This window comes from Mus musculus, chromosome 14 (genome assembly GCF_000001635.26).
Source record: "Mus musculus strain C57BL/6J chromosome 14, GRCm38.p6 C57BL/6J".
NCBI lineage: Eukaryota > Metazoa > Chordata > Mammalia > Rodentia > Muridae > Mus > Mus musculus.
In genome coordinates, this window is record NC_000080.6 from 75,510,678 (window position 1) to 75,526,613 (window position 15,936).

The 15,936-nt window shown below is 45.6% G+C and overlaps 1 protein-coding gene and 1 long non-coding RNA gene across 2 annotated transcripts in view; one reads left to right on the top strand and one right to left on the bottom strand.

Annotated features, from left to right (window-relative positions):
* The window catches only part of Siah3 (siah E3 ubiquitin protein ligase family member 3), a 70,160-nt gene extending 54,696 nt beyond the window's left edge, over nucleotides 1-15,464 (top strand). The window contains exon 2 of the mRNA NM_001128093.1: nucleotides 14,769-15,464. Within this exon, the coding sequence (NP_001121565.1) occupies nucleotides 14,769-15,440 (672 nt within the window). The 3' untranslated portion in view covers nucleotides 15,441-15,464. The remainder of the gene's footprint in view (nucleotides 1-14,768) is intronic.
* On the bottom strand, nucleotides 8,741-15,095 carry Gm35966. Its single transcript, XR_001781402.1, has 3 exons — nucleotides 15,006-15,095; nucleotides 10,344-10,476; nucleotides 8,741-9,028 (listed from the first exon to the last, which is right to left on the bottom strand). It is a non-coding gene; the product is annotated as a predicted gene, 35966 (long non-coding RNA).
* Nucleotides 15,465-15,936: the final 472 nt, after the last annotated feature.

The following is a 15,936-nucleotide window of genomic DNA, read 5'->3' on the forward strand; positions in this document are numbered from 1 at the left end:
GTCTCAAAAGGTGAAGTGGCATTTGTTTAGTGGGCTCACAAAAATTATTGAGCCCTTATAGGTACCAAATAATGTGATAGGGAGATACAACAGTCCACAATGAAATCCCTAACCCTGAAAAGTTTATATTGATATAAGGAAGACAGAGAGAACACAGATATGACCTATGACCTATAATTTCTACATAAACCTTTAATATGCATCATGATTTTATAGTATTGTTAAGCAACACTGCAAATTGTAATAATGTAGGGTGAGACATTCAGATTTGCTTTTCAGGGATGACAACCCTACCCAGAACAAAAGTTCATTAGAGCAGAAGTGTGGATGAGGTGAGAGAGTGAGTGCTGTCTCTTTCTGACAGTGTATCTATCAGTCAGAGACCATGGCAGTGCAAAGGCTCTGTGCTGGTATATGGTTGGCAAGGTCAGTAGGCAGCACAGGGAACTGCATATGAGCAGCATGTGTGAGATGTGAGAGCAAAGAACAGGGGACTGGATAGCTGAGTGGGGGCATGGTTTGTTGGATTCCTGATGACCGTGAGAGGAAGTTGGGGTCTCATTGTAAATTTGACGGTAAATCATTAGACTGTTTCATAAGAAATGCTCCATCCTGTCTAAGGATAAGAACAGACACAGGAAGACTTCAGTAGTAGTTTTGTAAGGATACCATAAAGATTATGACAACTGGGAGACATGACATTAAAGTGTATGCTCACACAGTCCAGAGAACAAAAGTCTGGCCTCAAAGTCTCCTTGAGTCCATACTCCTTCTGAATGCTCTGAGGAAAATCCACCTGCTTCTTCCAGTTCTGATGACCCCAAGCCTTTTAGGGGCTGTGGCTGCATCCCTCCACCTTTATCTGTGTCTTCAATGGCTTTCTTCCCCGTGCCCAGGCTGTAGAAGGTTCGGCTTTAATGAATGGCACCTGATCACCTGGAGAGCTGGCGCAAAGTGGCCCAAGAACATGGTGATCCTTTGCTATTCTAGGAAGAACCAGCCTCCACCTAAATTTCCCCCAAATCCTGAGGACTGAGTAGGTCCTTATCCTGGGCTCTGTCTCTCAATGAATAGAACTCATCTTCATGAAAGAGGCCCCATGTGCTTTGCGTCCTCCATCAATAGACTCCATCCTTAGGTTTATTACAAATTCTTTCTCTTAAGGCCCTCTCCCTGAGCACTGTTTATCAGCCAATAGAACTCATTCTTAGTGTAAAGGTCATGGGTGCTTGGCTGCTGAGCAAGGCAATTTCTATGCAGCTATTCCAGAAGCTTTGTGATGAGAATCGTCCCGTGGAGACTTTCCCCCAAAGTTTGACTGTTTAAATGTGTAAGAAAAAATAAATCACAGGATCGGACCCTCTAGACATTTTGATCCAGTCTGACCGACCAAGTATGGCTGCATCAAGTTTCACGATTCCTAAAGAGACTCACCTATCACCCATGTCTCCTGCTTTTGTCTCCTCGAAGAGGAATTGTCACTGGATTTGGGGACCATTTGTATAAGCAGAATGAGCTCATCTCAAGACTTAATTAAAGACTCCTTTTTCCCAACTGGAGATATCACAATCACATGTTCCAGGGGATTAGCAGTAGGCATATGTTTTAAGGGTCCCCTTCCACCACCTTTATCTAGTGAGGAAGTGACTGTAGTAGTCCTGAGAGTTAATGCAGATAATCTGCACCTGGGCCATAGTCTCAGAGAGCAAAAAGTGATGGCAGTGATGGGGTGGGGGGTTGGTTCACAAGGAGGCTCAAGATCATTTTCTATGTCACACATATTTATCCAGCAACTACCACTTCCAAGCAATGCTGTTGAAGATACGCTTGTAGACAGACATGTGGCTCTCCTTTCTAGACTTCAGGTCACTGCCAAGAAAGATGCTGGATAAATAAACATGTTATGTATTACAAGGAACATGGAACAGACAGACCTAACCTTGCTACAGCAAGGGACCCCTTGTGGATGAATATACTGTATCTGATTCAAGGGTGCTCCACAGAGGATGGAAGGCTGGAAACTTGGGACAAGTCGAATTTGTAGGGTCTTTCTCTCTCTCTCTCTCTCTCTCTCTCTCTCTCTCTCTCTCTCTCTCTCTTTCTCTCTCTCTCTCTCTCTTTCAGAGACAGGGTTTCTCTGTGTAGCCCTAAACTGTCCTGAAATGGGCCTCAAACTCAGAGCTCCACCTACTGCTTTCTAAATGCTAGGATTAAAGGTGTACACCACTCATGCCCCGCTGGGTCATGATGTCTTTGAAGACCTGAGAAACAAGCCTTCCTAGCCTTGGGACAGTTTGCCGCCCAGGACACACTTTTGCCCACTCAAAATCTGTAAGCACACCTGCTTTCCATGTTTAGAGTTGCATATGTAACAGTTTCTAGAAGCCTGCCTTCTCCCTGTGGTGAGGGCACTCAGTCAGCTGCAGCCTCCTCTGTTGTTAATGGATCAACACTACTGCCCATAGTCTGGAGTTGTCCAGATCTGCTGAGCTTGCTTTCCTAGTGAAGCTCAGCACATCTCCCTCCCCCTTCACCCCCTCCTCCCTCATCTCCTACAGGGATGCTTCTAGTTAATTAAAATTTAACCTTTAAACTGCTCACGTAGGTCTAGCTTCCCCTTACCAGCTGCAATGTAAAAGTTTAACTCGGCAAAAAAAGTTGCTTCTAAAAAAAGTCCTTTCATCTACAAGACTCATTAGCATGCTCCAAGTCTCACAGATAAAAATCAGAGCCAGAGATAAATGGAGAGAAAGAAGCTATCTTCCAGCTATGTGCCTTGACTGCAGGTCTGCCCTGAACACCTGCAGGGCTCAGGGCAAAATTACAAGTGAAAGCTCTTGCTCTCTCTCTTTCTCTCTCTCTCTCTCTCTCTCTCTCTCTCTCTCACACACACACACACACACCTACCTAAAATATTTCAAAGTACAAACTCCAGCTATGAGACTCTACAAATATATTTCATTTTTCTAACTAAGTAATGCCTTCATAATAAACTATGTGCACAGTTCCAGACAACAGTCCCCGTTCTTCCACATCTGGCTCATCCCAAACTGTGAGGAGCTTCACATAAAGCCCTGTGGACATTCCAGCTCACACATCCAAGTTCTTCTCACCTTCCCTATATATCTACCCAGTGGCCACCCTTTGTATCTAAGGATGTGTCTTCTGGTTGTTGGATCCCTGAGTAGCACAGACTGTAAGGATCTGTCTCAGCCATTAGGAGGGGATTCCAGCATCCCAGGTGTGTGGATGGAGCACGGCACTATGGATGGGATGTGTTATATTGTAGGACTCTGGGTGGACACAACCCTTTAGCTTCTGTCTTAGTGACTGTTCTACTGCTGTGAAGAGACACCATGACCAAGGCAACTCTAATACGAGAAAGCATTTAGTTGGGGACTTGATTACAGTTTCAGAGATTCAGTCCATCATGGCAGAAAGTGTGACAGCATGCAGGCAGGCATGATGTTGAAGAAGTAGTTGGGAGCTACATTCAGATCAGAGAGAGAGAGAGGAGAGAGAGGAGAGTCTGTGGACTTGGCATGGGATTTTGAAATCTCAAAGCTCACTTCTAGTGACACACTCACTGAAACAAAGCCACACTTTTTAATCCCTCAAATCCTTTCAAATAGTGCCACTCATCTATGAACCTATGGGACCATTCTTATTCAAACCACTAGTCATCTTATGGGAGGATAGGCATAGAGATAAACAATAATCTTTGCTTGTGCTGAAGTTATCTCTGTGATGGATAATAGGTAAGGAAGTGTGGGGCTCTTCAACCATCTGTTAGGTCAATGAGCCTGTCAAGGTGCATGAGAGAAAAATCAGTCTAGATCTACCCAGGGAATGGACAGATTTCCTGTATTAATCCAGCAGATTGCACTTCCCAATCTATTTGCCCCTTACAATTGAAAACCAAATGATTGATACTTTCCAGTCAACTCCCAAACGTAAAAGCAGAGTAAATGCCTCTCTGGCTGGTGACGTTTCTTCTTCAAGGCTTCTCTTTTACTTTCCACCCTAACAGCTAGAAATGGGTGTGAGCCTGCCCCCTTCTCAGGCTTGAATCTATGTCCCATTCCTGTCAGGTTCAGGGTGAGAAGCTTCCAGGACTCCATCCTGATGAACTCACAGCTGCGAATTAATGGAAAGACACACACACACACACACACACACACACACACACACATACACACATGCATATACACTCACACAGACACACACATGCACACATGCACATGCATGTATGCACACGCACACTCAATGCACACGCATGCATTCACATGAACACTCACACACATGCACACACGTATACATACACTTATACATGCACATGCACACATTCATACACACATGCACATACACATGCATGTGCACTCTTACATGCACACACACACACACACACACACACACACACACACATTTCCCCAGGAGCTGAGGAGCCAAGATGGAGGGCAGAGCCACAAGAGCATGTGTGCAGAAATAGGGTTCAGTTGATGCTTTCATTCTTTCTTGGAAATTGTGTGTACTCACTGATCTTCTGTTAGCCACCTAGAACTGCAAAGTGCTAGTCTGGCCCACCATAGGACTCGGCCCTTGGCAAACTAAATAAAATCCCTGTCATCAACAACTCTAGCCCAACTGAGGAGAGAAGACCACCAACTAGTGACTTTCGGTGCAGGCTGAATAAAGAAGAGAGTTGTCTGATGCTCAGTTGTTTTATGACCGTATCACAAGTCAGAGGGCCAGATAGTATCCCTACCCAGAGTAGGTGATTGGCTCAAGCAGGCAGCAGGCTGGGACCATGGCTGACACAGGTGCGTGAGGTAAAGGACTAGTCTGGAGGAGGCTCTTACTAACACATCTGTGCTGCAAAGGCGTACCAAGCAGCTGTGTGTTACACACTGTGTGTTACACACACTGTGCTCACATCCACAAGGATTCTAGTGAGAAAAACTAGATAAACCAACTAATCCTGCGTAGGCAAGGGGCAGGGAGGACCTAGAAGCTAAAGGAGAACGCTGTGATCTCGGGGCTAGCGACTCAAGGATGTTTTGCTGTGGTTTTCATGGCATCATCCCCATTTTCTTTCCCATCCTTCACAATAAACAAGGTTCTCCCTTATAGGAGGACCAGCCTGGGGTGTTCTGAGAGCACAGACCAGTGTCTATGTGGCCATCCCTTTGGATCTCTTATTTTATTACTCCTGGGTCTTGGTTTGGAATATGTTTGTCTGTCACAGTTGTTTTCTTCTGTCTACAGTTTCCCTGTTTCCCTCTCTTCTGTCTACAGTTTCCCTGTTTCACCACCTATGGTGTCAATAGATCCTGGCTTAACTGTCTCCAAACCCAACTCATGGGATTTTAGTCAATAGAAGGGAACTGCATTCAGGAAGGGTTCTTTTTGTTTGTTGGGATGCTGGTGTTGGGATGCTGGGGGTGGGGGGGGATTGGGTCTCTCTCTCTCTCTCTCTCTCTCTCTCTCTCTCTCTCTCTCATTCTTTGGCAGTGCACCCATAGTGCATTTCAGTCCTTTTCATTGCCCTCCCATCTCCCTTGCTCTGTAACCTTCTCTACAACAAGGTCCCTCCCACTCCGTGACTTCCTTTTACATGGGATCCACTCATTCCGTTAGAGTTGCTTACAGGAAATGGGTAGGTAGCCTTTTGGTTTTGGTTGTGGTTTTCTTTTCTTCTGACGCAAGAGCCACTGCTCAGTGGCTACACCCATTGAAGAAAGTGACATATTCTCCCCCAGCAACAATTAACTGTCAATAGTTCCTGCCCATGAAGTGGAGGGCCTCCTCCCACCCATGATGAACTGTTAGCTGGACCAATCTTGTACATATAACCACAGTTGATGAAAGCAGTGGCCATGTCACGTCCAAAAGATGGACTTCTGCCCATCCCCCATCCTCTGCTCGATGTCCCCTGAGCCCTGGAAGGGAAATGCAGTGTTTAGGGGAAAACGCTCCACCATCACTTACTCTTGGCGCTTGGATCAGTAATGAGTCTCTGCCTTAACTGCTCCTCTCTGCTCACAGAAGCTTCTCCGAGCGAGGCTGAGAACAGCACTAAGCCATGGTTATAAATACGAGTATTGAAAAGGCAACTTGAGCCTTTGAGACAGGGTCTCACACTGTAGCCCAGGCTGACCTCAAACACATGGTGATCCGTTTTTGCCTCAGCCTCCCAAGTGCTGGAATTACAGTATGTAATGAAGTAAAATCTGAACTCTTAAAGGTATACAGCTACCAAAAGTCCCATCTCAGAGGCTGGGTACCAGATATTTAGAGAAGGAACTTTCAGGACCTACTCACCAAATGAGGAATTTTGTCTGACTTCCCTGGACTGATTCTCACACATCACAGAGAGTCCATTCTTAGCATCTGTTACACTGATTGACAGGCCACTAATTTCCCCAATGAGAACCCATGCGTAAGTGTTAATTAGCAGCATCTGGTGTGAATCAGAAATACAGATACCAATTGAGGCAATTGTACTCATTATCTCTGGTGTATGGTCTTTCCCAATAAAACGTTAGGTGATCATGCTGAGGTGTGAATTCCCGAACCAGGCATCAGCAGCCCCGGGAGCACGGTGTTAAAAAGTGTATGCATTTAGATCTGTGTGAACATATTTTAAAGAAGAATGCAGGCATGGTCCATGGCCCACAGGAACATGTCACCCAGCCATTCACTGAAATTCAGCTGAGCGCTGAATCTGAGGACATGAGGGAGAGTGTGCGCTACACTGTGGTGACCTGTCTCCGTGACAAAGGCTCAGTGTGCCTTCTCATCCGGCTTAGCTAGCTTACTGTCTGTGAAGAGTTCCCATGCCCCCCACCCTGCCCTCAGGCTTGTGATGGTCACAGCCACTGCAGGTTTTGAGGAAAAGAGAAACAGAGAAACCAAATGAGCAACATTTAGCTTTTCCCTCTGCCTGTCCTTCCCAGAAACAGAAAACATCTAAACACTAAAGCACCAAGTCGCATTCATTCTGACGTCTTGGATGACCTGACTGTGAACATGGGGTCAGGCCTTGACATTTGTCCCATTCTTTAGTCCTTGCCCCAAATGGCATGCCACTCAACCTGTTTGCTCTCTCACTCTTGAACAAGAGGCGTTGGCAACATTGAATCTGTCTCCTCTACGAGGGTTCAGTCCTCAGGTCACCAGCATGCACAAACATCAGAGCATCATCATTTAAAGCCGAGCACAGAATCCTCTTTCTCTTCAAGTAGCCCAGTTCCTGGAGGTGAGTGGAAAGGAAAAACAACCCATTGAGTGATCCTTCTGACCACGGGGATCAGAAGTTGCAGAAAAGGGTCACAGATAATTCCAAGGACATATTTCCTCTTCTGAAGCCAGGATTCAGAGGGACAGCCGTTTCCACCAACCATAGGAGTGTGGCTGATCAAATTAAGAAATGTGTTTTAAAATTCAATTACACCCTCGGTGGAAATAGCCTCACTAATGGCTGGGGATAGAATTATACCCAGTCTATAACGCCTAACATTTCTAAACCCAATTTTGTGCATTATTCTAAAGGTTAATTCAAAATCCCTCTTCCAAATGGGAAGTTAGACACAACCAATGGAAGGAGGGCATCCGCTGACTGACTGAGGGTTTATCAGCGCTAAGAGTTCATTAGTTTTAATTAGCGTAATCACTAATGTTGCATTAACAGTTTAGTGAAGGAAAGTAATTACTCACACATCCACTGTATTAGATGGGAAGATTAGAATTCATTTTCCAAAAACGATTAGCATTTTGCCAATTAAACGAATCCCTTTTCCGTGCCAGCAGCCCTGTGACCTCCCTCACCCAAGATCATTTAAATGAAACATATTCTGCATCAAAAGATGGAACGGGGAGAAGTGAGGAATTAAGGCTGCATTTATTTCAGGTTCTTTCTCAGAGTGCAGAGTGTACAGGTCTCCATGAGTTCATAATACCCTTCCCTATTTGCATAGTCATTTGCTTCAGTCTCCTCTGATTGTGCCCTTGTCTACCACGTGACACCGAAGCAATTAAAAAAAAAAAAAAAAGCTAGTGATGGCAGAAGATAAAACCAAAAGCAAGTGACCAGAAAGACAAAGTGGAAGTCGTTCGTCGCTTGGGTTTGATAGCAGGACAGGGTAGGGATGTTCTGCTGGCCCCGTTCTGAATGCCGTTTGGAGCAGGCTCGTCCAATTGCCTTAAAAATGCCTTGCTACCCATGGAAGCTTCTTAAAGCTAGCAACCGAGTCTCTTGAGTCTCCTGCTACTCCCTGCTTGGCGTGGAGGTCATTTCGGCTGTAGCTTGGCTTACAAGAACTTAGCGATTTGACCTCAGTACACACCATCTATACCAGATTGGTCAGCCTCTAGGAGAGCTCTCAACACTTCTTCCAGTGCACCCTGTGCTCTCTCTGGCTTCTCTGATGCTTCTGTTCTTGCTTAGACAAGCCACCTTCTTCTGTCTTCACTCAGCGTGATGTCACCTCACACTGATGACAGTAACTACCCCTCCAGTGTGAACTTCTAGTGCCCCGTTGCATGTGGTCCTCTTTTAGTACCCATGGGACTTCCTTTCAGAACCCCCTCTCCTGTGAATACTAAAGACCTTGAATTTTAGTATTGTTTTTACATAAGAAATTTGAGCATCTGTTATACAAATAGTCTAGTATTTTCATATAACCCACTGTCTCAAAATGCTGTAAAATGTGGCGGAAAGCAAATTCCTGGAAACCCAATGGAAAATGTTCTAAGATGTTTTATTTATTCATAAACAGCAAAAAAGCAAATAAATGGTGAAGGGGGCACGCACTGGTTCACACACACTCTCCTTCCTTACTAGCCCTTCCAGTCTGGCGGTAGCCTAGCTCCTGGCAGCGCGCAGGTTAATGCGACTCGGTGTTTCTTGCATTAGGATCCTCCGGAGCTGTGCAGGAATTGATATCTAAGTGGCGGGTGTCTGCGAGAGCATTCACGTGGGGTCCACGCAGATTATTTCTCAACATGATGTTGTCTCCACTGGGCCCTCCTGAAGCAAGCAAGTTTGCCGTGCCAGACATGAGTTTTTAAGCTAAATTCAGGGCGTTCAACACGTTATTTCATGGGCTTCTTTATCACTTGTGCGCACACACACACACACACACACACACACACACACACACTATGGCCTGGTTTTCATAATCTAGGGCCTTGGGCGAGATCTATGGGTTGCCCCACCAAGGGCTTGGGCGGTGGGCGTGAGTTGTTCATTATCACTAGTGCCCACTCTCCAAGGCTTGGTTTTCATGACTCTCTGTGGCCGTGGGAAGTGCAGGGCTGAAGCTGCTGACAGCTTTTACAGGGGGGGGGGATCCTTCTGGGGCTATGTGCTCTTTACACCCACCAACCTCCTCCCAAAGGCTTTAAAGCAATAGTTCTCAAGCCATGGATCGCAACCCTTTGAGGGTCAAAGGATCCTTTCACAGAGGTTGCCTAAGACCATCGAGCATAGATATTTACATAACAATTCATAGCAGTAGCAAAATTACAGTCTTGAAGTAGCAACAAAAATAATTTTATAATTAGGGGAGTCACCACAACATGAGGAACTGTTATTAAAAGGTCTCATCAGGAACTTTGAGAACTGCTGCTTCAAACATCTATCTCTACACTATACATTATTAATAGCTAATGGAACACACATACTACCCAGAATGGAGAAGAAGATAGAACACAGATCGGAGAGAGGCAAGTGGAATATAATATACTCAGAGATGAGGCTCTTGGGTCACTCTGCTGTCTTAGGCCAGCACTGGGCCAGCACTGGACCCACCCTGGGGCAGCCTAGACCAACAGCAAGATTGAGGCCTCTGAGATTTCATGGTGGCTAGTGTTCAGCCAAGTGGCTTCCCAGTGTGAAAGTTAATCCCCCAAGACAGAGCAGCAAGTGAGATCCAAGAATCAAGGTCATTAAAGGTCACTAAGGTTTTCATTCCTATCTAAATGGTGGTATAACAGTATTTCTTGCTGGGACGGGGAAAGTGGTGTTATTTGTTTGGTTGACTAATTTTCCTTTTTTTGAGACAAAGTCTCATTTAGCCCAGGCTGGCCCAGAACTCGCTATCCAGTTGAGGATGAATGGAATGAGCTCTCAATGTTTGAACCTCAGCTCCCAAGTGCTGGTGTTCCAGGCACCAATTGCCCCGGTTTCTACTTGACCTAGTTTTTAATATTGTTTTACAGGCATCATTCCATACGATCTCCTGACAATGCTTTGAGAGAAATATTTTTCCCAAAAAGAAAGTTGACTTAATCAACTGCTATTGGACTCATACATAGGAAAGCCAAGAAAAACCTCCCAATACTTATTTAGTAACGGTCCCAGCATGGCTCCAGGTCATTCAGTTCCACTCCCAACTTCAGCTCTGTGAGCTCTGTGATCTTGGGCAGGTGACTCATTCTCTCCATAGGTATGACCATTGTGTTCCTGTTGGGATGCTTGGGGAAAAAAAAAAAAAAAAACAGATGGGAAGGGGCTGGAGAGATGGCTCAGTGGTTAGGAGCACTGACTGCTTTTCCAGAGGTCCCGAGTTCAATTCCTAGCACTCACATGGTGGCTCACAACCATCTGTAATCAAATCTGATGCCCTCTTCTGGTGTGTCTGAGGACAGCAACAATGTACTCACATACATAAAATAGATAAAACCTTTTTAAAAAATAGATGGGAAAGTAAACTTCTCAGAGACTTCTACAGGACATACTACTCATGGGTTCTCCATGAGAGTCCAAGGCCCCAAGCACAGAAGAGCTGGGTTGCCTGCCAGGTCTGCGCACTATATATCCATGAAGGAACTTGGTTTCTACTGTGGAAAAAAGAATTAAATGAAAAAAAAATCACTTTAAAAATATTTACTTTCCATGTAAGGCTATACGTTAGTTGATTATTTCTTTCCCCATAAGAACTCTGAAGGGTAGGTCAGACCCAGCAGTAGCAGGATTCTGGAACCCAGCCTGTCGCTTTGCTGCTAAAGACAACTGTTCCCCTTGGAGTGGAATATGGAAGAAGAAGAGTTAGTGGGCCTTCGGTAGCTTACTATGCAAGGACTACGAGAAGTACCCCTTAGAGGTCAAGTCCTACAGGAGAGCACACACACTGGCTTCTGAAACTTAAAACGTGAAAGCAGAGCTCCTCTGACACCTACCTCCCTGTCGGTGACAGTCACTACTAAGAGGCCATAGCTGTGTATTGTGTATATGTGTTCATATGTGCAGTGTGTGCATCGCACATCAGTGCTTGCATAGACTTGTGTATATACGTGCCTATGTGTACTTATATGTATGTATGTGATCGTGCATACTCTATAGGAAAGGAAGCCAGGCTTTATAGTCAGCCACAGAGAGTTGCGAGAGAGTTCCTCTGAGAGTCAACATGGCAGGTATGAAAGACAGACTTTCCCCCTTGTCCTCTGAACTGAGTGAACTGGAGCAAGCTGAGGGAACAGTTGCTCAGAAGTAGTCGAAGGGACTTTTGTCACAAGAGGGTAGCCTAGGAAACTGCTTCAGATGAAGGCCTTATGCCTGACCCACTACAGAGTACCACTATGAGTCAGATCCTACAAACTGGTTAAAGACAGGAACTTGAGATGCAGGAGAGAGGGAACAGAGGGTGTGCATATCTGGGCAGGGGTGCACCGTGTCCAGAGTCAGGAGATGTCAAAGCGAAGCCTATGCTTCTATTTACCAGTTCTGTATCCTTAGGCGTGTTACTAGTAAAGCCCACTTCTTCTGATAAAAAATACGAATCACAGTCCCTATGTCACAAGGAAGATCCTTGTCAAAACTGCAATTAATTAGAATTGATGACTCTACCACACACACCGAGGGACACTGTGTCTGTTTTACTCGTAGCTATATACCTGTGGCCTTTAGTATCTGCCTAAAACGAGTGCTTATTAAGTGTTTACAGATAAGAACATGTTGCCATGGGTCTGATTTTGAGAGTATTTATGGACACATTGCCATGAAGAAGAGAAAGTGGGAGTTCCCATAATGGAAGCTGCCTGGAGATGAGGAGGCTACAAAGTGGAAAGGCAGGAACAGGGGAGAAATGTGTCTGTCAGGACAGTGTTGGGGGTCCCAGGTGGTGTCCCGTCTCTGGAGGCTGTGACTGCACACAGTCTCTCTGTGTCCTACATGTTGACTTAGGACTTAGAAGAGTAATTGAGATAGTGTGAGCTCTGGGGACAGTGGAAAGACAAACAGCTATTACAGACCTTTTCTATATAGTGACCATGATCCAAAAGGAAAACCATCTGTGGGCCACCATCGTCTACATAAAAATCAGCAGCAAACACCAAGAAGGCAATAGACGGGATGAGTGTGGGGGAGTACTGTCGCTTATGATGGATGGTCATCCCAGTGCTTGCTGCTTGAGAGAGGACAGTACCTATTACTTGGGTATCTTCTTAAAGAGTCAGAAAGACATCAATGTTGAATTTTCCTAGTTAAGTATTCAGAATCCCAATCCCTCCGTTCCCCGGGCACCCATTATGGCCCTCGTTTCTTAGTATGTGAGTATGTGCGGGTGTGTGTTCATGTGTGTGCGGGTGTGTTCATGTGTGTGCGGGTGTGTGTTCATGTGTGTGCGGGTGTGTTCATGTGTGTGTGGGTGTGTGTTCATGTGTGTGTGGGTGTGTGTTCATGTGTGTGTGGGTGTGTGTTCTGTATGTGCACTTGTAAACGCCAAACAACAGCCTCGATGTTATTTCTCAGACACATCCCCCGTCTCTCTTCTCCCCTTTTCTCGAGACCAGTTTTTTCATTGGCCCGGAACTCACCGTGGAAACTGGGAGAGTCACTGGCCAGGGAGTCTGTGGGCTCTGCCTGTCCTCATCTTCTCAGCACTGGGAGTACAAGTGTGCGCTTGTAATACAAGGGATTGTTTTGTTTTATTTTAATGTGGGTTCTGGGGATCAAACCCAAGTCTAGCACCTACTGAGCTACTGCACACAAACCTCTGTGTGTGTGTGTGTGTGTGTGTGTGTGTGTGTGTGTGTGTGTATGTGTATGTGTGTGTGTTTGTATGTTTGTGTATGCGTGTGTGTTTGTATGTGTGTGTGCATGTGTGTGTGTTTGTATGTTTGTGTATGTGTGTGTGTTTGTATATGTGTGTATTGTGGGCATGCGTGTATGTTTGTATGCTTGTGTATGTGTGTGCGTGTGTGTGTACTGCATCACAGTACAAGTGGGAAGGTCAGAGGACAACTTCAGAAAATTTGCTCCCTCCTTCTACCATGTGGGTCCTATGGCTGGAACTCAGGTTATCAGGCTTGACAGCGAGTGCTTTTCCCACTGAGTCGTCTCCCCTCACTCCTCTCATTTATATTACTATCCTAACATATTTAATTAAAACATAATTACAAGAGACAGGCGGATTTCTGAGTTCGAGGCCAGCCTGGTCTACAAAGTGAGTTCCAGGACAGCCAGGGCTACACAGAGAAACCCTGTCTCGAAAAAAACCAAACAAACCAAAACCAAAACCATAACTACATCATTCCCCCTTCCCCTTCCTCCTTCCAAAGGCTTCCTACTTCTCCTCTCTCTCTCTCTCTCTCTCTCTCTCTCTCTCTCTCTCTCTCTCTCTCATTCATGGCTTCTTTTCCTATGTTAGTGTTACATCTATCCATCTATCTCTCTCTATCATCTATCTATCTATCTATCTATCTATCTATCTATCTATCTATTATATATGTATACATATATAACTACCTGCTGAATCTGTTTGGTGTTGTGTTACATACACAATTTCAGAACTGATCACTTGTTATTATATCACTAATCAGTGGGTTCATCCCTGGGGAAGACCATTTCTCCCCTACTCCAGCATTCCTTACTTGCCTGTATTTCTTTGTCTAGGGGTAGGACCCTGTGAAATTTCCCATTCCATATTAGCATGCTTATTGGGGTTGTTCTTCGGGTCTTGTTTAAGCAGCCACATTTTTGCAATATCATGTCATTTCTAGGAGACACAATTTCCCAGCAGATGTCCTGATCCTCTGGCTCTTACAATCTTTCACCTCTCTTCCACAAAGTGCAAGAGTTGTGTTGTAGATGTTTCCGGTTGTGGCTGGGCACCTCATGATCAGTTGTTGCTCTTTGTATTTTGACCAGTTGTGGTTTTGTGTATTGGTCTTTATCTGTTGCAGACAAGCTTCTCTGATGAAAAGTGAGAGTTGCATTTATCAGGCAAAACCTGTTTGAGCGCTGACCTGGGGGTGTGGAGATAGCAGTGGGGGTTAAACCCAAGATAGAAAGACAGGGAGAAAGAAAGAAAGAAAGAAAGAAGGAAAGAAAGAAAGAAAGAAAGAAAGAAAGAAAGAAAGAAAGAAAAGGAAAAGAAAGGAAAGGAAAGAAAAGAAAAGAAAAGAAAAGAAGGAGGGGGAGGGGAGAAAAAAGAAAGAGAGAAAGAAAGAAAGAAAGAAAGGAAGGAAGGAAGGAAGAAACAAAGAAAGAAAGAGAAAAGAAAAGGAGGGGGAGAGGAGAAAAAAGAAAGAGAGAAAGAAAGAAAGAAAGAAAAAGAAAGAAGAGAGGGAGGGAAGGAGGGAGGAAAGAAGGAAGGAAGGAATAAGAGAGAGAGAGAGAGAAAGAGAGAAAGAGAAAAAGAAGAAAACAAACAAGCAATCCATGCCTGCACTGTACAATCTGCCTTTAATAATTCTAATATCAGGAGTCACACTCCGTTCCAGACACAAGCCTCGCGCCCCACTAACACTTTTCTCTTTCCTTCCAGTATGTGTCTAGTAGACGGGGGATCACTCAGAACTCCGCAGAGCAAGGTAGCTTCCACCCACATCATCTTCCCCACCACCATCGCCACCACTGTCACCACAACCACCTGTATCAGCATGCCCGTCCTCACCACCTCCACCACCAGGAGCCGGGGCTGCACAACTCTCAGGTGACACCCTGTATATGCCCGCTCTTCTCCTGCCAGTGGGAAGGCCACCTGGAGGTGGTGGTTCCTCACCTGCGGCAAATCCACAGGATTGACATCCTGCAAGGGGCGGAGATAGTCTTCCTGGCCACGGACATGCACCTCCCCGCGCCAGCCGACTGGATCATCATGCACTCCTGCCTGGGCCATCACTTCCTGCTGGTGCTCAGGAAACAGGAACGACATGAAGGGCACCCTCAGTTCTTTGCTACCATGATGCTGATTGGGACTCCCACTCAGGCCGACTGCTTCACTTATCGCCTGGAGCTCAACAGAAACCACAGGCGTCTCAAATGGGAGGCCACCCCGAGATCTGTCCTGGAGTGTGTGGACTCAGTCATCACCGATGGGGACTGCCTGGTTCTCAACACTTCACTGGCTCAGCTCTTCTCTGACAACGGCAGCCTCGCCATTGGAATCGCCATCACGGAGACGGACGTCGGAGCCAGGGATGCTGCAGAGATGTGAGACCAGGAGCCGCTGGATATCCTGTGCACCTTGGACCTCTAAACAGCAGGACCTTTTTATTACCCGTCTTCTTTCTTTTCTTTTTTTGTCTCAGGTAATTTGAGGTATTAGTATTCATCTGCCATGGGCATTATATTATGTAAACAACTGTGATTCAAGATCTTGGTGTGAAATCTGTCCTGTGTTGTTGGTAACGTTTTGTAGAGCATTCAGAAGAGTCTGCCAGAGTAGTTATTTTCCACCACTGTTAGTCCCTTTCTTCACTGCCGCCAAAGGGCAAGCACCACTGTTACCAAGAAGCCGAGCACTGGAGTTAAAGGAGGCTAGACTACCAAAAACATCTTCCATCTTCGGTCTGTTTCGAATAGAGCCTAACTTGTCATGGGTGAGGCAGCAAGTCTGGAGAGAAAAACCCAGACAGCTGCCATGAGTCCCTTTCCAGGAGCCTTGGGCTCAAGGATAAGCTGCAGGAGCATGAGACATTGCCTCCTCCACA